This window comes from Lepidochelys olivacea, assembly GCF_965140295.1.
Source record: "Lepidochelys olivacea isolate rLepOli2 genome assembly, chromosome: 4".
Classification (NCBI taxonomy): Eukaryota; Metazoa; Chordata; order Testudines; family Cheloniidae; genus Lepidochelys; species Lepidochelys olivacea.
Genome location: NC_140414.1, coordinates 41291292 through 41317870, shown reverse-complemented (window position 1 = coordinate 41317870; position 26579 = coordinate 41291292). Strand labels below are relative to the sequence as shown.

Genomic DNA, 26579 nt, shown 5'->3' with positions numbered 1-26579 from the left:
TATAGAAAACTGAAAAGCTTCCATTTGACTACAAGGAGAGCAGAATTAGGCTCTACTTATCTACTTCTTTTTATATACAGAAGACCCTGAGAAATCTGATTCAGTTACATTACTGTGAAGCAAGAGTAAATCTTAGCGTCATTGCAGCTAAACCAGGGTAAAATTGGTACAACTGAGAGGAGAATCAGGCCCAGAACTGATGAGCAGAATGCACAAAAGTAGATTCTGGCGGGAGGAGGGGTAAATGTTTTCATTTGTCTGAGAGCGCTAAATTGAGGTTTCTTCCAGTGAGGGGAGATGTTGGCTAACCCATCAATTTCTAAAGAATTAAAAGCTTCAATTTCTTCAAAATTAACATTCTAGCTCAATGATTGTGAAGAAAGCCTTCGAACAAGAACTGCACTACAGGAAGTGTGAACACTGATGCAATATCATCTTCCTTACTCTGCAGGCAGATAGTTCCAGAGCCTCTGTTATTGTTCACAGCTATGTCAAGCTACAGCAACAGTGAAGTTAAGAAGATTCTGGTTGGTTTCACTTTTGCTATTCAGAACCCTGTAAACATGGTGAAACTGAGAAGATTGAATCATTTTACTCAGCTGCTACTAGGGAAACTTATGAGCAGTAGCAGACACTACCACTATTCATGAGGATGCAACAACACCTCCCTTCCTCTCCGCCCCCGCCAAAAAAAAAAAAAAAGGCTATGGATGGAGCAAAGCAGCAAACAACACATACCTGGCAGTATCCTGGAAGACAGGGGAAGTACAGTACTTTACAGTAAAGTAGTAAAGACCCCATGTCCTGGTAGCAGGGGAGAGCTAAATTAGTCAACCTTATCCTGCTCCTCTGGCAAAATGAGGACGCTTCAGGGCCAGTGAGAAAGTAAGAGAAATTCCCTTCTGGGCTAATGGAGCACTGCCCCACATATCCAGTATACAATAATCTTTAAAGGAGATATTTCAGAGAGAGTTTCCAACACCTTATTATCATCATATTCTCTCTCCCTCTACTGATCCCACAAACAAAATGGACCCCTGTTGTACTTAAAATCCAGCCAACCCGACAAAATGGAATTTAAATAGATAGTGAAGCTAAAACAGTATCCTCACCATTACCAAAGCACCAGATGCTAGAGAGTAATCAAGCACCACTCGTTTATTTGAAGCCATTATTGGCCTGACCTGCAATATGCTGATGGCTTTCATCTCCCAGCGAAGGGAACTGAGGGGGCTCATCACATGGCAGGACATGCTCATCACTTTGCGGTAGAGGGATTTGTATTCCTTCGTCAATTTAAATGCATAAATATCTATTATATACCGTACATCATATACACGCGGCATAGCAATCATGCTTCTGCCATTACGTATCTCACACAAAAAGAACAAGAAAAAGATATTTGTTAATCTAAGCCACACCCACTCCATTTGAACACAAGTTTGTTTCGCAACCTAAGCAGCTATTTATGTAACAGCGAGTGTGCAGCTGCAGTAAAAGGAAAATAGAAGTGAGGTCGGTGGCCGAATATTAACAAGGAACAAAAGCAAACAGCAGCTTGGTATTTCCCAAGCAGTGACCTATTGCTGCTTCTGAGATATGAAAATCTGATCAACCAACTCTATTACCATATTACAAACATGCGGACAGCCCTGAGTCTGCCTGGTTCCAATCAGGGTTATGCAGCACTCTGGGAAAGGATATGCCAGGAAGGTCAGCTTTAATTCTGTCCAGCTTTAATTAAGGTCAGAGTATCCATGTTTGAAACAAACAAATGTACAGACCAGGGAAGGCTTTTTGAAAGGCAAGTCAGTGAAAATAACGGATGTTCTGGCCATGTACGTGCATGAGTGAGTGTGAGGAATGGATATACGTGGAAAGGCCCTCCAGCAAGGACAAACACCCCCCACCAAGCAGAGAAAGGACGCTATTTTTCGGGAATTGCCACAATCAAAAATGTAATCATAAAAACTAGCTTATGCTGTAGTGTCCCATTTAGGGGATTAGTAAAATAATCACAATCTGCCCCAAGCAGCTCTGTTCCAGGCATTCAAACACTACGTATATTAGAAATGACATTCCTGCTCTGATAAAAAGAATTCTAATGCAACTTAATGAACTCTGTAAACAAAGCCTTTTAAAATCTAGGAGACTATATCAGTGTGTCCCATAAGGTGTCAACAGCCTAGTAATTTTATTTATTTATTTATTTATTTTAATACAGGCCGTTGAAAAAAATAATCCCACTACTTAATGATATGGAAATAAGATGAATTCCAAAGTTCTCAGCTTGGCCATTGGAATAGATGGGCTTGGAACCCCAAAGGGTTGCTAAAAGGAGCTGTAAATCAAAATGTACTACTGTGAGATCCTATTTCTTTGCTGTTTACTGACAAACCTGTGGGTCTCAAGAGAATATACATGAAATGCAATACAAAAAGAAAGGGAGAAAATTATCCATCTTAGGTACGATGCAGTAAGCAATTTATTTAGGAATGGATCAAAAGGCAATGTCAGAAATATGTTAAAATGCACACAACAATAAGCTTGAGATTTCTGATATGGCAGGAAAAGAATAATGGTCAAGAAAAGACTGACAGCAGGTGCATCCTCAGTACAATTTAGTCCTAAAGGCATCTTTAACAACAGCTTGTTAAGGTACTTAAATCTCAATTCTTATTATTTTTTCTCACAATTTTTTCTCTAAAATGTTGCAAACTATACAAAGATCTGGCAAATAAATCATGTACCTGTATCTTTTATTCTGGGTGTTGTTGTTTGGATTGGGGGGGAAGGGGAGGGTGTTAAATGCAACCAATTAAGACTAGCTCCTCATTTCTAATACAGTTTTTAAGAATAACAGTATCTAACTATGAATTGATAGAAACCTTCCAAAATCAGAAATAAGAGTAGCCAAAGCCATTTCCCACAGAGACTCAAGAATGTTCATCAGCAGCGGAAGAGAAAATGACAGACTGCAGACTTGTGTTTTAAACCAAAGCTAAAAAAATACACCTGCAGTGTACAGTGTAAATACATTGAATTACAGCTTGAAACACAGTACCAGTTACTGATGCCTGACTGAATAACAACCCATCCTATAGCTCCAGCACTGGAACAGAGTCTGTATGTAGCATCCAGCTTTGATTGAAAGGCTGTATGCTAATAATTTAGGAGGCACGGAGCGAAAATAGGAAGAAAAAGGGGGGAAGGGATATCACAAAGCACAAAATGCACCTTAATACTGCAAAGCACAAAATCAGCACCCACTCCCTCCCTGACAACTGCTTCAGATCAGCTGGAGACATGAAACACCTGGTCCCTGAATGATGAAACAGAGCTCCAGATCTTTGGGGGATTGAGGAAGGAAGGCAATATTAGCGCCCCTGGCCATCTTTACTTGCACATATCTATGTGGCTATGGGCTGCCATGTCTGGTAGCACTTTCATCTCATTGCAGCTAGCCTAGGTGCAGTCTGAGTGCAGAAATGATGGGAAGGAGGCAAATGGGAAATATGATCCCAAAAAAGGAGAAAAGCAAAGGAGAGAGTATTACAAGTGCTGCTGGTAGACACCTGTGTCCCTGCCCTGCGTAGAGAGGGAAGGGCATGGGTGGGAATTATTCCTCATACCTTGCGTTTTCGATCTACCCGCTCCCTAGGGATTTTCCGCTGCTTTTTCCTCTCCTTCTCGAGATTTCTCTCCCTCTCATCGAGTTCGGCCTCCCGAACTTTTTTAATAGACGCAGCAGCATGAGCCATTTTGGAACGGGAAACACCAGCTCCAAAGCATCAATATCCACCAGAAGGCTATCCAGAGAATTTGTGGGGGGTTTTCCGCAGGGACCCTGCTGGTGAGCCAAAACTTCACAGTATAATCAGCTCTTCCTCCTTCAGCATCTTGTGATAGGTCACAGCTCTGCTCCAGCCTCTGCAGCACTCATAAGTCAGCACAACATAAACATGTTCTAAATCAAAGCCACACACACATATGTAGATAGCAGTCAGATGAACGCCTAATACCAGCCTGAAACCACTTCACATTTGCAGTGATTGTCAGTGAAGACAAGCTTCAGATCAGCTGAAAAAATCCATCCTTTAAACACACATCACCAAATTAGGAAGGTGTTTTGGGACTCCTCCAGACAGACGGTCTCTTCTGACTAGAGCCAGGTAGAAGCCACCTCTGTGTAACCATCAAGTGGAGAGAAGGGTGGACAGCTTCTTCCAGTTTCCAGCATCACCTCTACGCAGGGTGAGAATAAAATGGTGCAGTCTGACTTAATGACTTGCTGCTCTTGCTGCTGCTGCTGCGACTGCCTGTGCTAGAGCACACGATATGTCTTTCCCCCCTTCTCTTCCTTTCCTTCTTCCCTTGCTTTAAATTGAAATTAAAATAAAACCCGAAGCAAAAGCTGCTGGGTTCAGAGGAGACCAGCTGCAGCCTGCTCACCTGCAGGTAACGACTTCTGTACTAAACTCCGGGTGCCTGAGCCTGAAAAAGGCTAGGAATATTCAAGTCCCCTCATTGTGCCGTTTATGGATCCACGTGAGACTGCATTAGGAGAGCAGCATTAAGCAGCGAACCAAACCCTGCTCTGAGGGGGACATTAGCGAGGTGCGCACACAGCTCAGCCTGCCCCAGCCAGCTGAACTCTACAGAGGGAAAAAAAATAATAATAATAGAGCGTATACTGGTCATTATTATTCACTGCCAGAGGCTATTTTCAGCCAGTTGCTAAGATGACTTACAAAGCACTGTGCTGGGGATAAAAAGGGATGATTACTGTTGTGGACTAAAAGAGAGAGACAAGAAGAAACAAATAGAAAGAACATCCTGTTAATTCCAAAAAAAAAAAAAAAATCATCTCCTCCCCAAACATCACAGACAGTAATGTATAGCTTTAATATCAAGGACAGATGGGGCTGTCATCCCCTGGCTGCTTATCACCCAGTTAAAGCACCATCTCACAATACTAGTCCCATCTTCTGGTGTGTAGTTTGCTGCTATAAATACATTAAGCACAGGAGATGCTAAAACTTCCAGACGTCTAGTGAAAAAGAGCAGGCAACCTCTTGTGGACATCTGACCACATTCCAAACCCACCACAGAACTGGTAGCGCCAGATAGGCCCCAGGGCTGGGTTGGAAGAACAGGGATGCTGCATTGAGGTGCAGTAGAGATCTTTGCATAGCATTTGCTCAGACCATGCCAGCTATGTAAAGAACATTGCAACTCACTCACATCAGCACTAAAACTCACCAAATTAAAGACGGAAAAGGAAATAATCTACCAAATATTCTTTACAAGATGGCCCAAATCAATCCCTGGTCTATATCCTCTAACTTGAGTGGGCTTTCACCAAGGATGAAATTGGCCCAACTACTACTAAAACTAGACACTATAAATTAATGATAAAACGGCATAACCAAAACATTAACAGATGTCTTGTGATCTGTTACATATGACAGTGGCTCAAATCTTGGGCCTAATCCTAATCTTACACTAAATTTACACCCCTCTAACTCAATTGTGTTTATTGAGTATTATTACAACAGAACTAATATGCCACATTTAACTTTGATGATCCCACAAATATTAAGGGTCAAATTTTCAAAAAGTTGTTTTATAGTTTCCATATATAATTATCATGCATGCCTATATAAAACAGGCATCAATTTGTGTGTGCCAGTCATATAGCTGGATGCCTAAATATGCAATGTGTGTATGCAAATATGATCACTGCATCCAAAACTTGTGAATACAAATTAGATGCAGAGCTGAAGCCAACTAAGTATTTGGCCCATAAGATACAAAGGTTTGGGTTTCCATCCCTAAAATCAGCAGTGTGCTGTCAACATTTCTGGAAGTTGTTCCCCACAAGAGTATCTAAGGTCCACTGACACCTGACATTTCTCGGAGGGTGGGGGGGAACATTCTTACACCTCCTCCCAAAAAAATATTCACACACTACTCTCAGAGCACCATGTTTCCCTATCTCATGAAGGTCCTGCAGGGCAACTCTAGCTGTTCTTACAGCAAGAGCGATGCTGGGTAATCCTTCATCCTCTGCTGGCAAAAGTGTGGCCAGGAGGGTGATCAGGTGCCTTCTGGCTATGTGGAGTGGATGGTCTCTTGGGATACCCTTGGCTCTTGAGGTAGACAGGTCTCTCCTAACTGTTGTGCAGGTAGATGGATTAGGGAGTGGCTCTCCCCTGTCTATCATAGGAGGTTGGGAAGGAAATGAGGATCTATGCTCCCTCACAATGCCAACTCTTCAAACTTCAGGCTGTGCCTGGACAGCCAGGTGGGGATAAAGGCACGCTGCAGCTGCTGTAAAACTTCCCCTTCTGGTATTGGAGGTTGTGCCTTTAAAAAAGCTGAACTTCCCAGAGGAAGTTTCTGGGCAGGGCACTGTGATGCTCTTATTGCTGTGTACAGCCAGTTGAAACTGGACTGAGATTAAAGCAGAGTTCTTACAAGCACTTGTAAGATTCCTGAAACCACACACAATTCAGGGCAGCTGCAGCTTGGCCCCACTGCATCTCCTTCTCCTTGCGCGCAGCAAGAGTTTCCAGCAGGCGGTGGGGACTTGCGTGCGGCTAATCCCTCTCTCTGGCAGTGTAACAGAGCAGGCTTTCCTGGAGCACCCTCTCGTGGCTTAAGGTGACCTCACAAGCATCCCATCCCCAGTTTCCCCATCGTTAGGTTCCTCAAACTCCATCTTTGCACTTTAGTTCAATTATGTCCTTACTGGGGGCTAATTTATTAACATAAATGTTTCCAAAATAACCCCAAGTCACAAAATATATTCCATCACCATAACACAAAACCCAGGTTCTTCTTCAGCCTCCCTCTTCTATAGTGAATTCCCAGTTTCTCTTTTAAAACCCAGACAAAAAGTGCAAAATAAACATGTGTCCACTTACCCTGTGTTTAATGAAAATGCAACGTAACCAAGGCCCACCCACCCTGGGCTTATTTTCTGACTCCCTCCTGGGTTCTTCCCACTACCCTGTTCCTTGTCCATAACACTGGCCCATAGGAAGTGCTTTTTGTAGCTTCACAACTGGAACATAAGAGGTAGCAACGGCAGCCGCCAACAGGGTGAGAAACATTGAGGCAGTTAACGAGGCAAAAGAAAGGAGAGAATAGGTTGCAAAGAATCTAGACTTCCTTTTTGACATTTATAAACCACAGATATCACCAACAGTGCATTGCTTATAAATAAAGCTAAGATTTTATCACAGTTATTTTTAGTAAAAGTCACGAACAGGCAATAAACAAAAATTCACAGAGCCCGTGACCTGTCTGGTACTTTAATAAAAATAACCGTGGATGGGGAGCAGGGCTAGGTAGCGGGGAGGAATGGAGTCCCATGGGGGCGGGGACCGACAAGCAGAGCACAGCCCCAGCTCCAGTAGCCACAGTGGACAGGCACAGCCACAGAGGGGCACATGGCCCTGGTGCAGCTGTCGGGCAGGGGCACACGGCCCCAGCTGCAGCCCCTGGTGAAAGCTGCGAGGCTGGGGCACGCATCCCTGGCTGCAGCACCCACCAAGCCCATGACACCGTGGGGCTGGGATGCGCAGCCCCAGGGCTGAGGTGTGGTCCTGGCTCCAGCCTCACCAAGCCTTACATGCTGCAGGGTGAGGGTGTACAGCCCCAGCTGTAGGCCCCAGTGGAAGTCACGGGGCTGGGGTGCACAAGGTCCTGCCTGCAGCACCCAGCGCAAGGCCTGGGGCTGGGGCTGCAGGGTCCTGGTTCCAGACAGCCCCAGTTGCAAGTCAGAGCCCACAGTTCCACCTCCTCCTCCTGAAGCCCTAGAAGTCACGGAATCAGTGACTGCCGTGACCTCCATGACTAAATCATAGCCTTACTTATAAAGCAAGACAGGAGCTGTTGCAAGGAGAGAACAATCCCCTTACTACAATTTGAGCTATTGGAATAATAAATTTGAAGCCATCAACCCTTCAGACATAATAAACATTGCAAATTAAGTGGCATTCAAGGGGAATGGGTAAAACAATAAACAGATCAGGAGAAAGCATAAATGAGAAAGCATATAGAAACCAGTCAGCACATATCCTGGCCAAGACTGGTAACACCAGCTAGTGATTTTGGCTGCTTTATTTTCTGGGTGCTCAACTGACAACACCTAAAAGGGGGTCTGGCTTTCAGAAAGTGTTGAGCACCCATCCTCCGAAAATCAGGCCTTCCAAGGTGTCTCAAATAGGAAACCTGAAATCAGAGGCACTAGCCACTTTTGAAAATCTTGGCAAACGGTTTAAGCTCTGGGCATACCAAGTGACATTGCTCTATGCATGGACATGTTTAGAGGCTTAAAGTTTACAAAGGACCTTGGGCTCCTTTGGATGAAAGATGCTATGGATTGTATAAATACTAATCAATCCAGTCACCAGACTTTTTTCCCCGAAAAAACCTTCAATATGCTTTCATTCTGGTGATAACCCTCTCTTGCCTGTTTGCAGGAAGCTGGAAAAACAGACACTAATTAATACAGAAAAATCTATAAGACTGTGGAAATAATCTCTGAAGGGAAGTGGATGAAGCCCTATCTCCACCTTCTCAGAAATGGCCTATAAAAAGGAAACTGCTCTACTGGGAAGGTGGCTGGAGAGTGATAGGAAGCAGTGAGGGCAGAGAGACATCCTAAGCAGGTTCCCTTAACTCCCCCCAGCCTCAAGATTATGAGACTCCAGACAATACTAGACAAGAGATTCCACACCCAGAGATGGCCTACAACAAGGTGAAGGCAGAGGCAGCACAGAGCAGATGGGGCACACTTTGCAGAACAAGACTGCTGACAACCTGCAGTTCACCAGGAACAACTCTCAGGACCGGCCTTTTGCAAATGAGTGCTGGAGATAGCTCCATAACCTTCCTCACAGTAGTTAACTAAAGGTTTTGGGGTGTGTGTGGCAGGGGGCACAAAATAAATAAGGGTCAATTTACCTATCTTAATAAAAGGTGGGATTGGTAATAAATGAACAAAGATAGTAAAGGCAACGATTACATTGATAAAAACAATTAAGTAGAGAAAAAGCAGTGAGGGTTAAATTAAAAGAAAAATGATAAAACTCCCAAATATGTATGTTGTAGCCTTTCCCACCCCGACCCTTTGTTTATTTTTGACATTTTAGATTGTAAACTCTTCAGGGCAGGGACTGTCTCTTCCTATGTATTTTTAGAGCACATAGCACTGATTATGACATGATATTACAGTACCAGGCTGTCAAGAGGTTGTGAATGGGAGGGAGATGGGCTGTGATCCAATCTATGCAAGAGAATGTGCTGCACACTCCAAAAGTTTTCAGCACTCGGGTAGAGGATTTAGGTCTTTTCCTGCTCTAATGTTTAGAATTTTTGATGCCAGGAGAGAGACAATAGGGTAGTGCACATTCTCCAGCTCACCTTTGAGCAAGCAAGGCTTAAGACTAACCCTGTGAGTTCATTGCCATTTAAATTATTTACACACCCCATAAAAACAGTTTTCCTAATTCAAGCAAAGGTCAGAGTTTGTATTTGTCTCATGCCAAAAACATGTCCTTCAACAGAGTATCGTGACTGCAACCAACGAATGCTGGTATCCAATTCTGAAGGAAGGAACACAAAGTACATGACCTGGCTCCCCTAAAGAGAGGAAACATTTTGTTTTACAGTAGGGAGAGTTCCCTAACTATAGCAGAAAAATGATCAGCCACTGCCTTCTGTATGGAGCATTCATAGATCTTAAAAGAAAAAACCCCTCTGCAGACATCAATCAAAAGATTGGATATTACAGATCCTTTTCAATAAAACTTTGGTTACCTCCTACATAGGGTGATCTTCCTCCACATATTTCTTCATAGGAGGCATGCACTGTGAGGCTTCTGCACAAGGACAACAGCATATACCACAACTCTGCCACAAATGGTTTGTAGGAGGGGAGTGGGAGAGTAGGCAGATGCACAATAAGACAAAAAGAACAGAACGCCAGAGAAAAATATATCTTTTCTGAAACACATTTCTCATCATTAACTCCGTAACTTAGGAGCCAGATACATCTCTGGGATAATTTAATTGGCTTCAATAGGTTTTCACCTAGCGTGATTTGGCTCCAAGAGTTCACATTGCTGTATGTTTTTTGCATGCACTGTGCATTTCAGAGATCCTAGATGTTTCATGGGATACACTGGTTGTCTGAGTACTTAATTATAGCTAGAGTTTCCCCTTGCATGGTTTAGAACCAAGGACCAATAATTAGCCTCCTGGCTTGATCCCCTGATTATCAACATGGGCATAGCACCAAACATATTAGTGGGGGGAAGAATTTGGACCCATCAAAGATTCCTCTGCCTCCCCAATAATCATGGAGATGAGTGTGAGGAGGAAGGGTCTAGAGGCCAAGTAGACTGGTGGGGTAGACGAAGAGGGGCTGAAAAATGTTCTAATGGTTGTGTGAGGGACAAGGGGGGGGGATGATGGAGTCAGAAGCTGTTCCACCAACTGCCAACTAGGATGGGGATAGTGCCCCCCACCCACTGGCCTCCTAGCACCCAGGAAGAGAGAGAGAGACAAAAAGCAGGTTTGGGTGAAAACAATGAATAACTGACAGGAGTGTGGCTTAAAAAAGGACTGGCAACTTTTTAGAAAAACGGTAAAATGTAATTCTCCATGAAATTTAGACTTGCTCTCAAATACAGTGCAGTAATACATCTTACACATACCGCTAACTAGGGGCTTGTCTACACTTACCGGAGGATGAACCCTGCGGCAATCGATGCATTGGTGGTCGATTTAGCGGGTCTAGTGAAGACCCACTAAATCAACCACCGATCGCTCTCCCATTGACTCCTGTACTCCACCTTATCGAGAAGAGTAAGGGAAGTCAGCAGAAGAGCATCTCCCATCGACGTCATGTAGTGAGGACCCCGCAGTAAGTAGTTCTAAGCTACGTCCACTTGAGTTATGCTATTCACGTAACTCAAATTGCGTAGCTTAGATCGAATTTTCCCTTTAGTGTAGACATGGCCTAACTGCTATTATTCTACCAGATAGACATTCTTACCCCTTTTGATCAAGAAACACTGGTATGATACTTCTGTGGACTCTCCTTTTTGGAGACGAATGTGCATAGGCACAATCAAGAGAGAACCAAACACATTTGATTGTGGGGGTGGGGAGGAGAAGCATTAAATAAGAAATCCAGCATAACCAGTGCACAGCACTTTAATGAAACCGAAGGCTCCTAGATACTAACAGTGTATTTAATTCAGCTATTCAAAGCAATTCTGATTAACTATATACATCAATACATTGAGTAACTCAAATGGCCACTAGCTTTCACAGACAAATTCAAACTAATTCTAATGAAAAGTATAAAAATGTGTCTAAATTTGGACTCTGAAGCCCACCATGGTATATTTGTTTACTGCCTCCTTTCCATCTTCCCCTCCCACTGTTTAACCCAAACTCTTACAAAACTAATAAATAAATGTACTTGTTAGTTACACAACAGTTGTGCCATCTTTTAAAAGTACAGTAACTCTGTGAGAGAATTAGCAAGCATATTGTCCTGCAGACACTTCATTTTATTGTTTGATGTTTTATGGAAGAGCAAAATTTAAAAGTAGAAAACAAGGCTCACTCTCTCACTGTCACATTACTGAACATGTGAAGACATAAAATGTTCCTGAAGGCTCTGGGCTGTGAATCACAATCACTGAACATGTACTGAAAAGCGTAAATGTGAAACTATATTCCAGAATTTTTTCAGTATTTTAATCAAATCCATGTTATTAATTGAACAGAAACAATAGAGAACATGAAATGGAAAAACTCATTGCCTAATGGAAAACTATATGTCACAATCTTTAACAGAAATTAGGTTGTCTTACCTTCTCTTCCTCCTTCTCTGAGATACAAACAGGGCTACAATTAATGGTACTAACCTACAGTAGTGAGCACTAAAAGGTCATAATTGGCCACAGTGGTATCTGAAACTCCACAGGTTCCCTTTGTACAGTGCTGTAAGTGAGCCGTGCCTTGGTGAATGTTCACTTTAATACCAGTCACAGATATATCTCTTGTACACCAGAGCACAGTCATTTTAATAGTAATAATTACCAAATAAATAAATAAATACATACATACTTAGCGATCATCATCTCACAAACAAACATTAACTAATTAGTCCTCCCAATTACTTCTATTTTCATAGATGGCACAACTAAGATAGTGATTTCATGACTTTCCCCCAGCCAATGATAGCATGAGTGTCACAGGCACAGTTATATAATTGAGAAATAGAGAGCGGGATGAGATGGCAATTGTTAGACTCGAACCACAAACGTGCTCAAAAATCAACCTTGCTTAGCATTCAAACTGTGTCCCTGACAGAGAAATTATTTCCATACCTGTCCTACAATCTAAGCACCATGGGTGAGATTTAGGGTATATCTACACTACAGGGACTATACTGGTATACCTACAGCACTGTAATTATGGCAGTATAACCCCATAGCATAGATGCAGCCTACACCAGCAAAAAGGGTTTTTCCACTGGTGTAGGAACATCACCTCCCTGAGCGACAGTAGCTAGGCTGATGGAAACATTCTTCTGACAACACAGCTGCATCTGCATTGAGGATTAGGTTGGCCTAGCTATGTCGGTCATGGATGTGGATTTTTTATATCCCTAACCAACATAGCTATGTCAACTTAATATTTAAGTGTATACTAGGCCTTACAAAAGCATTTCAGTGACTTAGAAGCACAAGTTCAGAACTTGCATTTGTAAGTCACTTAAGTGCATTTGAAAATCCTACCCCAAATGTGGAGTAAAGACCTTTGAATGCATAGCAAAGGGACAATACAGTAATCATTTTTCTCCAGGTACACATCTAATTGTAGGTTTATACCACTGACAATAGTACACATTTTGCAATTTTCTTACCGCAATAAAATTGCATTGCCTATAAATGTAGCTTTAACTAGGCTTTTTCTTTGTTTTCATATCAATGAAAATGTTGAATTATATTTTAACTTAATCAACTAAGACCTCATCCAAATTCAATGGGAGTCTTTCTATTGCTTTCAATGGGCTTTGGATCAGGACCACTGCCATAAATGTACCTTCTCATCCCCTTCATGGATGCCTGTTTTCCGCAGGTCCTTTCAACCACACTCACTGCTACTGCTTTTAGGTCATAGGAAGCAGGAGCCAGTCACACTGGTTACCTCCCAGGGACCAGCTAGACAGCAAATCAAGAGCATGAGCCTAGCAGGGAGGAGTGTTTTCAATTTTCCTACCCAAATAATGAGACGTATTTGAGGGTTCAGGTGGCTACGTAAATGCTATCTATGTCTATAAACTATCTGCAGAAGTTGGTGTATTCTGCGTGGTTGTAGCCATGTTAGTCCCAGGATATTAGAGAGACAAGGTTGGTGAGGTAATATCTTCTACTGATGAGAGAGACAAGCTTTTGAGCTATACTGAGCTCCTGAAGAAGAGCTCTGTGACAGTTGAAAGCTTCTCTTTCTCACCAACAGACATTGGTCCAATAAAAGATATTACCTCACCCACCTTGTCTCTGCAAAAATTGGTTGTGAATTTTTGCATCCTAGCTGGATGCCCATTAACTTTGTCAGGCCTGCTGAAACATAGTGTATTTCAATTTCAAGTACAACTGGTTGGAGAAGATCATGAGAGGCAAGTGAAACTGAAAGTCGTTTCTATGTATTTCACCTGTTTCCCTGACTGACTCAACCAATCTCTTGTGATTAAAAAGAAACCATTTTATTTGATTTCCCAGAGAAAGGAGGCTGCATTTCAACTGAACTGTCTGATCAAGCTGGAAAAGTCAGAATAAATATTTTTCCTAACCCCTGTGTTTGTCTGACTAACCTGGATTTGTGTGGCTCAGTACTCAATTATCTTCAGAAATTCCTCCAGGTATAGTACTTTGGCTCAGACTATAGTTAGTACAGCATAACCCAATTTAGCAGGAAATATTTATCGTTCTGAAGCCAGAGCTCTGTTACCTCATAGCTGAGTCCTGCAGGGTCAGACAAACCAGGAAATTCACACAAATGGTCACAAACCTGAAACTGACCTATGCCTTCACAGCAAGATCACATCAGGGGAAAACTGGATTCATTCAAATGGGAACCAAGTCAAATTTCAGGAGGTGGGAATCCATTTGACCCAGATCTCATAAAAAGATTATTGAAACCCTTTCAGTTTGAACTTGGAAGAATTCACATAGGCAGCATTACTCAAGAATCCCTGGCTGTACATGTAAAAATGTGCATGCATTTTTGCACATGACCTACTCACGTCATTCAGATGAGTCCATTCAAACCCTGAAATAAGTATTTATCGGTACATATGTATGCAAATCAGGATTTGTGTGCACACAACTCAGGCAGACACTTTTTAAAATCTGGCCCTAAATTCACACCAATGTGATTATTCCCCAAATAAGGAAATGACGACACAAAATAACTAGTAATTTTCTATAGTTTACGATGTGTAAAAATGCAGAGTGCAAATATATGAGGCATCTTTTATTTAGTCTGTGATCTCTATACATATGTTAACTGTAACAGTCACAGTAATCTGGATAACACTGGAGATTATGATGGGGTGGATTTTACCTTCCCAACTGCTCCACAGTCCACTCGTATAGAGTCTGAGTATTTGAGCTTTCTGTAGTTAGTTTGGATGTCACCCTCAGAGAGTATACACAATTGTCCACCAGTTCTCACTAACTCTTATCTTGTAGGTATGACTCAAAATACTGAAAGCAGTTCCAAACACACCAGCAACTCCATGCCCTCAGCAGCCAAAGCCACAATTTACAGTCTGCTGTACCAGAAGCTACTTATAAATCCAGGATGGCTAGAACAGCCTGATCTAAAGCCAGCAGTACATCTAAATCTTTCTTCCTGTTTAGTGCAAGCAAAGCTGTATGAAACAGAGATTAAATGCTGTACTGCAATACTTTGCAGGATATCTATAGCCAAAGCCTGCCTTAGCATTTTTGGGATTGCTTTCAAAGCAAGTTTTTGCCATTGCTCACCACAACCCCAGCTATGTCACATTCCTGAGAATCCTTAGCACAGCCTTTCTACTAATACCCATATGAACAGGAGAGTTATCAAGGTGATTCTCTGAGACACACCCCAAACTTAACTACATTGTTACACATACAGACTATGTGGGTTGATGGGTGAGTAGGTAGGTAGAAGTGTCCAGCTTCTTGTTTCATCCGAACGGAGGTATTCACATGTATCAGCTTAAGTTTTCATAATGAAATGGGAGGAGAAACTTACTTTAAAAAAGACAAAAACTCGGACTGCTTAACATTTTTATTTCCCCCAAAGCACAAGGGCCTGTGGTCATGGGCTTCATAGGGCCCAAAGACTGAATCTGCCTACAGAAAGACTAGATTTACTATATAGAATTCATTTGCTTTCCCTTACACTAAAGGTAGATAGCTGGACTGCGCCTTCAATGCACATCATTTTATTGGGAAAAACAGTAGTTGGATGGAATGGCCTTGTTACAGGGAATCCCAGGTTGTCCTATGTCTGACTCAGCAGAACTGTGCTCCTGAGGTTCTCAGGTAGTTCACACTAGAGCTGCAGCTCCGCCACCTTTCGAAATGGTGCAGCACATGCTGCCCTTCGTAATAATCAAGCTCTGCTGGGTAGGCTTGGCCTCATCCTGACCTATCCGGTAGGGAGGCTAGCACCATGGACAGGGCTAGTATGGTGTAGTGGCTCCTGCGTGGGGTGGACAGAAAGAGAGAGAAGGTCCTGGGAAACCTTTCCCTACGCTCTGTGCAACCTCAATGGGACAACCACAATCGAGCCCACAAAACACAATCCCATCAAATAAAAATGTATTAAAGTTGTTGATGTGCTGAGACTACTGCATATCATGCTGACCATTATCATCTCACCGTTTCCTTGTACTCCCTGTCTCTCCATGTCCCTCTGTTGTTTCTTGTCTTAGGTTGTAAATGCTTTGGGATAGAGACTGTCTTTTTGTTCTGTGTTTGTACAGCATCTACCACAATGGGGTCCTGGTCCATGATTGGGGCCCCTAAGCTCTACAGTAATATTATATATAATGAGTTAAACATCACAAACAGAAAACTGAAAAATGCTTCAGAAAGTTGAACTGCAGCATAACTGACCCTTTAGGGGGATAAAATTCTGACCGTAGTTGACTTTGTGTGAATTCAGCAGACTGCATTTACAGTGAAGAATTTGGCCCTGTTATACCAGAACCTGCATTAATAAGGGATGGCACACAATGCTATTCTACCCAAAGAACACTGGATATCTGACCATCCATATCGTTCACTGCTCAAACACTGTGTGAACGGCAAGGACCAAGGAGAATAAGAATAGTCTTTGGAATTTTATCAATAGAAATTAATATTGGAACATGGACATTAAAGATGAACTTGAACTGAAATCCCAAATCCAAACCTCCTGAAAATTTAATTGTTTAGAATCCATATCTGAATATTGTGGCATGAACCCATCTCCATTGGAAATGTGATTTCACATAAACTGTACAAACACAGTGTATTTCCTCTGGTATGTGTCCATGGAAATGAATGGAGAATGACAGCCCCCTACTGGGCAAGTCCTGTTAAGTCAGTAAATAAAGAGAATACTACATTGGTGGCAGTAAAGGCTTTTTCAGTTACAGGTTATGCAGGTACTTCTGTTTGCAGTATTACTGCACTTTAAATATGACCTTTAGGGGCAGATTATAACAAGGCTAACGTATGGTGTAATTTTTGATGGAAGTGCTGTCATCAGTAGCTCAACTGTGTGAAAGGGTTTGTTCCAACCAGGATCCCATTGGTAAATTTACATACCTAGTCACAACCCACATGAAAAACTTTAAGAGAGAGATCTCATCAGCAGTATGGTTTGTTAATTAATATGATAGTAACTTCTAGTGAGGACAATGCACAAATGTTTGTGTACTGTCTACACTAGATTTTACACCTTTGTTACCTAAAACACAACTAAAAATACAAGTGCTGACATAATCCTAGGTAGAAGAACTGCCTGAACACAAGATAAAGTTACTCTCACTTAAATGATTGTGGTATGCACAAAGTTTCAAACACATTCATTATGTTGTTGTTGTTAAAGAAATATGGCTTTGGATAAATGCAATTGCATATGTTGACTTGATTGTACAGTTATTTCATGGAACACTTGCAAATACAAATACAATCTGAGTGCTCCCCTGTCCACATGAAGAATTATATTTAAATGACCTACATCATCAAGACTAAAATTGTATGCACTGGTGTTTTGGCTGTTACCCGTTTGAAAACAGGAGAGAATATACTGGAGCTATTCACTAGTAGGGGCAGGTGGAGATTATTCTAACCCAGCATCCATTTCATGAGTTATCTAGTTCTGACAGAGACCACCTCTGCTAGCAATCAGGAGGCTTGTGATGAGGTTGAGAATGGGAATACCACCACCATCCTGCCACAAGCCAGAAGGTTTAGAGTGGCATGAATGACTGGAGGTACATCCTGTAACACCCAGAGGTACCTGGGGTGGTGGAAATAGAGAAAATTCCTTCCCCCTTCCAGCACCCAGAGGTAGACAGGTGTGGGAAGGAGCTTTCAAATTGATCAGAAACCTACCGGGCAGAAATAACTCCCCCTAAGCTGGATTAAGGACAGCTCCCTACTGTCCCCAGCAACTGAACAGGGGTGTCTAAGGGTAGGCCTTGGGCAGTGTTGTTCTTGGACTTTGCTAGAGGGGATTCACTTCATTTTTTTTTTAAACAGTCTTTGTAGTAGGCTGGGTCCTCTGGTTAGTAGATGCCTGGTCATATTTTCAAGCCTTCAGTAATCTTTATAAACTAGTCTGTGAAATATTGGTTTTAAAGACAAAGTCATTTTTGAGTCACATAAAGGCACAAATACATCAGAAACCACAGAAGGTCTGATTTATTGCATTCCTATATATATATAAGTGCATTGAGATTCTATTTTTAAAAATTTGTCTTTGGCCTAGTGTTTGCTAAATTCCAGACTACAGCAATTTTTAAAAACAGCTGAGTTCCAATTCCGTGTATATTGGATTTTATAATAAAAGATTGCTCATAGACAATTAAAAGGCAAATGGGAACAGTGCTGGTATGCACACTAATGAATTTCCAATACTTGTGTGGATTTCAAAGACTTTGGAATATTACTTTTATCTGGATTCTGCTGCCCACTGATGAGTAGAATTCTTAATTATCTCAGCAGTTTTACAACATTCAGTGATTTAAGAGACCACTTTGGGTTTTAAGAACTTAATTTTAGATTATTTTGAATGATCTTTGTCAAGAAATAGCTTGGTTTCTTGTCAAAGGGACTTTTTTGATCAATTCCAGAGCACTACATCTGAAGCAGGACTGCAGCCCTGAGTACATTATTTTCTTATAGAGTCAGATCAAAATGACTTGGGCAATGACAACAGGCTCCTGCATCAGCATGCTGGTCATATACTGTGTTTACATCAGATTGGAGCAATTGGTCTTATTTTGGGTCTGTATTTAAGACAAAAATATTGTAAACAGCCTTCTAGAACAGAGGTTACTGCATTTGATCTAATAAGCAAGATAAAGAGGCGTTAGGGAAAGGGAAGTGTAATGGGGAGGGCGCAGTATTCTCTGTTAAGATGGAACCTGTCCTGCTCACTTTGGCTCTGGCTATAGGAAGCAAAATAACATGCATGCGTATACACTACACCAGCAGTTCTCAAACTGTGGGTCAGGACCCCAAAGTGGGTCACAACTCCATTTTAATGGGGTCACCAGGGCTAGCATTAGACTTGCTGGGGCCCGGAGCTGAAGCTGACGGGCTTTAGCCCTGGGCAATGGGGCTCAGGCTTCGGCTTCAGCCCTGGGCAGCAGGGCTCAGGTTATAGGCCCCCTGCCCGGGGCTGAATTCCTTGGGCTTCTGCTTTCCCACCCCCTCACCTGGGGCTCAGGCAGGCTTAGGCTTCAGTTCCCCACCTTGGGGTCATGTAGTAATTTTTGTTGTTAGAAAGGGGTTGCGGTGCAACGAAGTTTGAGAACTGCTGCACTAAACATTCAAATCGCCATCACCAGCAAAGTGCACTCCCCAGCACTAAGAGGAGTGCCTGACATATCCAAATATATATAAATCACCGTGGTCCTGATCCTGAAAAGGAGAGGCGCACCCTAGATTTCATTAACTCCAGTGGGAGCTGAGGGTACTCAATAGGTCCTGTCAGACATCTAGCAGGGCTGGGCCCTAATTCATTGGTAAAATGAAAATACTAACTACCATTAACTACCATCTTTAGTTAAAGAACAGGGATTTATTGAGAGGAATAATTTGAGAAAGACACTACACAACTTCTTGGGAGCCTGGGAAATAACAAATCTTGCAACAACAAAAAGTGGCACCATCTGAACCACTCTCCAAAGAAACCTCTTGTTATTATGGAGATTTGAAAGTGCACTGCCGAGATTACAAAAGAAGTGTAGCTTTTCGAAAGGATACTCCATTTGACAAGTCTGAAAAAATTGGAAACCTTATTGCAATTCAGCTGAGCTCTCCAAATGTTCCCCTTTGACTGTGACTATATGTTCAGAGATTTCATATTTCATCAAGTCATTAGTGTTAAAAATGATCAACCAAGAGTACACTAACACTCTCCCTCCTCCTCACCTCTCTTCTGAATGCCAGAACAGGCTTCTGCTTCTTTTCCAGAAGCCCTAAACACATGCACCCATGGAACTGAATCACATGAACCAAGGAAGTCTACAAGTCAGTAAAATCTGTTATCCCCTAACTGTGGGAACGGAACTCCCTTTAACTCTAAACAAATGCAGATCAGCAGACACATGATTTTATGTTTATAGCTGAACCATATCACTTACAAGTGACCCAAGACTACAAAAGGACTTGAAATAACTCAATGGCAGATTTAAGTAAATCTGCCCTCCTTCCCCCACTCCCCACCTGCCAGGCTCAATGTGATTTTATTCTCTCCCCCCCCCCCCGCCCATTGTGTTTCCTCAGCCTGTGCTAGCTATGCCAGAATGGGGGTGGGTGGAGACAGGCAGATTTACTCCCATGGGTTGAAGTGACTTTAGGGAATGTCTCAAACTTCAGTGTGTGTTTGTGGAGAGAAATGGTGAATGGAAGTATCCTGTTAAAGAGGAGGAGATGATTAAATTGTAAAGTACCCAAGGGCCATGATAAGGGATACAGTTCCTGGTTTCTCAGAGAACTCAAATTATCATCACACCAGAGCTCTCAGTCAGAACAAAGTGAGTTCATACTCCACAACATGTGGCACTGGAGAGGAGCCGCATCTCAACTAGGGCGGGGCACCCATGACTCAGGGACCCCTGCAATAGCACCACTGGCTGGACAGCTGAGTGGAAACTATTATCCTTCCTTTCCACAGAGACACCAGATTGAAAACACATGGTCTCTTTCTTCTTTTGATGATATAAATAGTGGAGCATATGTATCAAGGGGAGAACTGGCCCCTTGGAATGGAAAAGTCAGCAGCCATTTTGACTTCCGCTTATACCAGAAAGCCTAATCTATAATTCTGGAGTTGTATATTCATTTGCACTGTCTTCCATCATGCTGGATCAATTATGTTTCAATCACTGATATGGCTCAAACTCATGGTGAATTAAGAGGTATCAGAATTGTTTAGTTAAAATAAGGGTTATTTTAAAACACTAATATTATAGATATGACGTATATTTCACAACACATTACAAATACAGACTAGGATACATACACCCTTGCCTAAAATGATCACAGCTCATAGCTGTGATCCTACAAAGGGCTCACAGGTCCACTTTTATGCTGACATGAAGTTCCACTGAAATCACTAGGCTCCTCTTGTCCTCTTGTACATTTACTTCATTTTTTATTGTGATAGTTACCATGCCATGATCAAAATACAATTATCTTGGAAAAATATCACACATATATATGGCAATCACCTATGTATAGTCCTCAGTGCTCCTCAGCAGACAAAGAAAGTTGTGTGTGATCAAAACTTGCTCCAGTTGAAGTCATGCTAGTCAACTCCATTCCAGGCAACCACTGGAACCATCCAGGTGATAAACGTGGAAGGACTGAACACAAACAAGTTAGGAAAGTAAAAGGGATGAAAAAGACACAAGCCCTTACTACTAGAATACAAGGCAACTGAGGGGATTTATGGCATAAAACCTAGAGTGTGGGATTTTTCAGGCCCTTTATGGCAGTCTTAGCACTAAAATATATTCTCCAAAAGCATATGTCCTAGTAGGCCAAGGCCTTGCATAGTTCTGAGTTATATATACATTTTCATCTGAATTTTTACCCTAAATAAGGGTATTAGCAACAGCCTTAGTCACTGGCTTCCTACTCCTAGAGATGTACTTGTATCTATATCATGGCCTGGAGCTTAATGATGTTACACATCTCTTCCACGGATGAGTACCCAAGAAAGCTCTTCAGGTCAGGGCAGTTGTCTTCCTGTGTATTTGTCCAGTGCTTAGCACAACAGAGTACCAATTCTATTTTTTGAACAAATAATAATTCTAAATTTGGTCAATTTTGATTGAAGTAGCCTGATCGTCACATCATTTGGATAATAGAACATACTTACACTGGGTATATTTTCAAGTGTCATATCACCCCTGCCACCTGCCAATATCCTATGTATTTGCTTTGAAGCTGAATGTAGTTGGATTGCTTTTTATATTAAGATCCCATTTCCTCTCAGCTGTAGCTGGCTAGACTTGGCCTACAGTGGTCAGGTACTTCTGACATGCAACAGGTATTTTCAAGAGAGCCTAGAAAGTCAAGTAACCACACCTAGTTGAATTTCAATAAGCATTGGGCTTCTAGCTCCCTTATGATCCTTTGAAAATCTCAGCCCATGCACAGAGCATGTACATGTGCCATGCAACAATAGACCAAGGAGCATGGTAGATTACATGGGGATGTGGTGGATTCGCCAGCACTTGTAGTCTTTAAATTAAGACTAGCTATCTTTCTAGAAGATATGTTGTAACTCAAAGAAGTTATGGGTTTGATCCACAAGTTAATGAATGAGGTTCTCTGACCAGTGTTATGCAGGAAGTCAGACTAGATTATAACAACGGCCCCTACTGGTCTTAAAATCTATGACTCAATATTCACTCCTGAATTCTTCAGAAACCCAAAAATAAAAATAGCCAGTTTATTATTCAGAAATCAGGAGAAGGATGTTACATTTTCAGAATCAGACTGAATTTCCACCTCTGTTTTGCTCTTTATTAAGGTGGTATTGCAATCACACTCTATTCCAACATAAACTGCGTAAAACACAGGTCCCCTCTCCCACTCCCCACACACACCATTTTAGAAATGTGCTTGGAAAAGGGTATGTTTCACTATGTTCATTTTAGGAAGAGGTCCAAACTGCTTATGATTTTAAATCTGTACTGTCAAATCTATCCTTATTGTTTTTATTCTCAGTGAAATGGCGCCATATGTGAGGACAGGGGAGTTAATCCTATAACTCCTGTTAGTAATAATGGTTTTGAGCTTCATTCCAAAGGATTGACAGAACAAGGAGCAATGATCTCAAGTTGCAATGGGGGAGATCTAGGTTGGATATGAGGAAAAAAAAATTTCACTAGGAGAGTGGTGAAGCACTGGAATGGGTTACCTAGGGAGGTGGTGGAATCTTCATCCATAGAGGTTTTTAAGGCTCGGCTTGACAAAGCCCTGGGCTGGGATGATTTAGTTGGGGTTGGTCCTGCTTTGAGCAGGGGGTTGGACTAGATGACCTCCTGAGGTCTCTTCCAATGCTAAACTTCTATGATTCATGCTGAAGTTTGACCTGAAGATTATACATATAATATTGTATTTTCTTTTCAGATTATTGGTATTTTATTCCTATGGGATTTATTGCAACAGAAAAGGGCACAAATCTACTTCTTGGCAGTAAACACTTAAAATCAAATCTTCTCATCCTTATCAGAGGCCTTACTCCAAAACAGGCAACATAGTTTATTCACTGCCTCCCTCAGTAGGGGCTCACAATTTCAGTTGCCTGAAAGTTGATTTTTATGTTGATTGGGGGTAAGGTTTTAAAGGCAACAGAAGTCACAGTAAACTCTATTTTGCTAGGAATTGGAGAACCATTAGGTGTTTAAGCAAAACTATTTGCACTTTTCAAAATGATCAAGTAAAATAAGAAAATACTTTAGAATTTAGTTCCACCTCTTCCCTGAAAGGATTTGCTAATCCTTTCTCTCTCCCCTTCAGACTCCCAGATGATAGACTGCAAGTACTCTTCTTGCAAGAGTCAGTCTTTATCTCACCAACTGAGAGTGAGCCTCATTTCTGGATAAAATTCAATTAAATTCAAACTAATAATATTCACTGGATAACATTTATGTTGCCATTTCAATTTTACGATTTAATGCTACGTTTGTGTAATGTTAATAGAAACAGATCCTTGGAGCTTCAAAAAGTATCACACCATAAAAGCAGCACTGCTAAGAACTTAACAAAGGCTCTGTTGTGATGTGGCTTGACAGATCCAATACATGCATGTTCTGAGCTAGATGAAAAAACAAGTCCAGCTTTGACTCTTGATGTTAGTACATTTACATCAACACAAAAGGCCAAGTGAGTAAGAGCATGACTTTTCACCATGCAAAACAAGGAACAATTAGCAGTGTGAACTTTTCAGGATAAGCAAAGTTCTAGTCTCAGACCCAGCCTGGATCTCTACTGGCTTTAACACTGACTTCCTCAGTGCTCCTTGACAAAGCACTTAACTTGGCTGCATCAGTTTCTCCATCTGTAAAATGAAGGCAATACTACTTTTACTACCCCACGGGGTTGGCTTGTGAGGAATAATTTATGTGTATAACGTGTGTCTATTATTACTTGAATGGTAGTAGTATGCATAGGTCTCAGTCAGGGATCGGGGCCCCATTGTGATAAGCCCTGTATACATATTGTGACAGGGTCAGGCCAGATGGCTACAGGAGAGTGATTTTTTTCTCTTCACTAAAATACCTCAGTTACATTTTTGGCCTTCCAGGTTTGACACACAGATTTGCTGATTATTTTGTTTGTTCTTTTAATGGCAAGCAGCATAATCAGGTCCAAGCTGGTAGCAAATAAATAAGAAATCCTAGATTGGTAGTGGAGGGAGATGGCAAAGCTTCAAACTACAGAGTCTCTATAAAAGCCTTTACTTTCCTCATGAGCTCTTCTTGTTCAGCTGAGTCATCCTCAAAATCATTATTGACATCAAGCACAAGGACTGGAGCATTCCTCAGGTTTTCAAAGTGGACCTCGGTGGTTTTCTTTACTAGCCAGTTTTCATGTTGAGTGTGAAACTGCTTCAGATACTAGAAAGCAGATATATTAGCCCCAGGTTAAGTAGGTCCCTTTTCCCTGGGTAAGGTAACAGGGAAGGTTCCAGAACAATCAGGAACTTTCTGGAAACAATTAAGGTAGACAGGCTGATTAGAACACCTGCAGCCAATCAAGAAGCTGCCAGAATCAATTAAGATGGGCAGGCTAATCAGGGCGCCTGGGTTTAAAAAGGAGCTCACTTCAGTTTGTGGTGTGCATGCGAGGAGCTGGGAGCAAAAGGCGCAAGAAGCTGAGCGTGAGAAGGCATACTACTGGAAGACTGAGAAGTACAAGCATTATTAAACAATAGGAGGAAGGTCCTATGGTGAGGATAAAGGTGTTGGGAGGAGGCCATGGGGAAATAGCCCAGGGAGTTGTAGCTGTCACGCAGCTGTTACAGGAGCCACTGTAGACAGCTGAAATCCACAGGGCCCTGGGCTGGAACCTGGAGTAGAGGGCAGTCCAGGGTTCCCCCCATCCCTCCATTCCCCCAACTACCTACCTGATACTGGAGGAGCTGACCTGGACTGTGGGTTCCACCGGGGGGGAAGGTCTCTGGCCTGTTCCCCGATCCACTAGGTGGATCAGCAGAGACTGCGGGGATTGTTGTTCTTCCTTTTCCCCATGCTGGCCAGTGATGAGGATAACTGAGTAAACAGCAGATTTGAGCCACGCAAGTGGCCAAACTGTGGGCTGCTGTGAACCTCTGAGACGAGCAAATCTGCCAATAAGTGCAGGACCCACCAAGGCAGAGGAGGAGCTTTGTCACAATATGTAATAAAAAAAGTGGTTCCTGCCCCACCAAGTTTACAATCTAAGTAGGGTTTAAAAACAAAAGGAGCTATAAATATCAGTTGCACACACATCACTGTGTCCCTGGGCAAAACTATCATTACTGTCAACAGGAGCCATGCATGGGGATTTTGGGGTACAACAGAGAACAGCACTGTGTGTAATAATCATAGAATCCTAGAACTGGAAGGAACCTTGAGAGGTCATATAGTCCAGTCCCCTGCACTCATGGAAGGACTAAGTATTATCTAGACCAGTGCTTCTCAAGCCATCTGATGCGGGGGACCGGCAATTTTTTTTTCCAATGTGCACGCAGACCAGCAGCCGATAGCTTGCGGACGTGCCGGTCCGCGGCCCACCACTTTGAGTAGCACTGATCTAGACCATCCCTGACAGCTGTTTGTCTAACTTGCTCTTAAAAATCTCCAGTGATGGAGATTCCACAATATTCCAGGGCAATTTATTCCAGTGCTTAACCACCTTGCTGGTTAGGAAGTTTTTCCTAATGTCCAACCGAACCTCCCCTTGCTGCAATTTAAGCCCATTGCTTCTTGTCCTAGCCTCAAAAGTTAAGGAGAACATTTTTTCCCCTCCTCCTTATAACAACCTTTTATGTACTTGAAAACTGTTATATCCCCTCTCAGTCTTCTCTTCTCCAGACTAAACAAACCCATTTTTTTCCAATCTTCCCTCATAGGTCATGTTTTCTAGATGTTTAATCATTTTTGTTGCTCTTCTCTTGACTTTCTGCAATTTGACTACATCTTTCCTGAAATGAGATGCCCAGAACTGGACACACTACTCCAGTTGAGGCTTACTCAGTGCAGAGTAGAGCAGAAGAATTACTTCTTATGTCTTGCTTACAACACTCCTGCTAATACATAGAACAAGGTTTGCTTTTTTTGCAACAGTGTTACACTGTTGACTCATATTTAGCTTGTGATCCACTATAACCCCTCTGCGCCCCCTCCCCCACCCCGATCCCTTTCTGCAGTACTCCTTCCTAGGCAGTCATTTCCCATTTTGTATGTGTGCAACTGATTGCTCCTTCCTAAGTGGAGTACTTTGCATTTGTCCTTAATGACTACAATAGCTACTGCGTTGTACCCATGAACAGATTTAGATCAGATATTTGAGACTTTAAAGTGAGAAAAGATTCTTATCAGAAAGGTAACAAAGGGTTGAGCTGGTTATCTTTTAGTGCAAATTAATACACACGCACACACACAATGAAACCGCCAGATACAAACAGGCAGTAACTATTGTAGTCTCTGGGAGCTGTGCACGCATGTCTTTATCCCATATGTCCACAGGAAGAGCTGTCCATGAAATATT

The 26579-nt window shown here is 42.1% G+C and overlaps 1 protein-coding gene across 9 annotated transcripts in view; it reads right to left on the bottom strand.

Annotated features, from left to right (window-relative positions):
- Positions 1-26579, bottom strand: part of ANK2 (ankyrin 2) — a 589776-nt gene that overhangs the window by 300483 nt on the left and 262714 nt on the right. For 2 of the 9 annotated variants that reach the window (XM_084626825.1, XM_084626830.1), the window contains exon 1: positions 3633-3776. The exons of the other annotated variants lie outside the window; for them this stretch is intronic. In XM_084626825.1, coding sequence (XP_084482951.1) covers positions 3633-3761 — 129 coding nt within the window. In that variant the 5' untranslated portion in view covers positions 3762-3776. Of the gene's footprint in view, positions 1-3632; positions 3777-26579 lie in introns of those variants that run through there. 9 annotated transcript variants of the gene reach the window in all.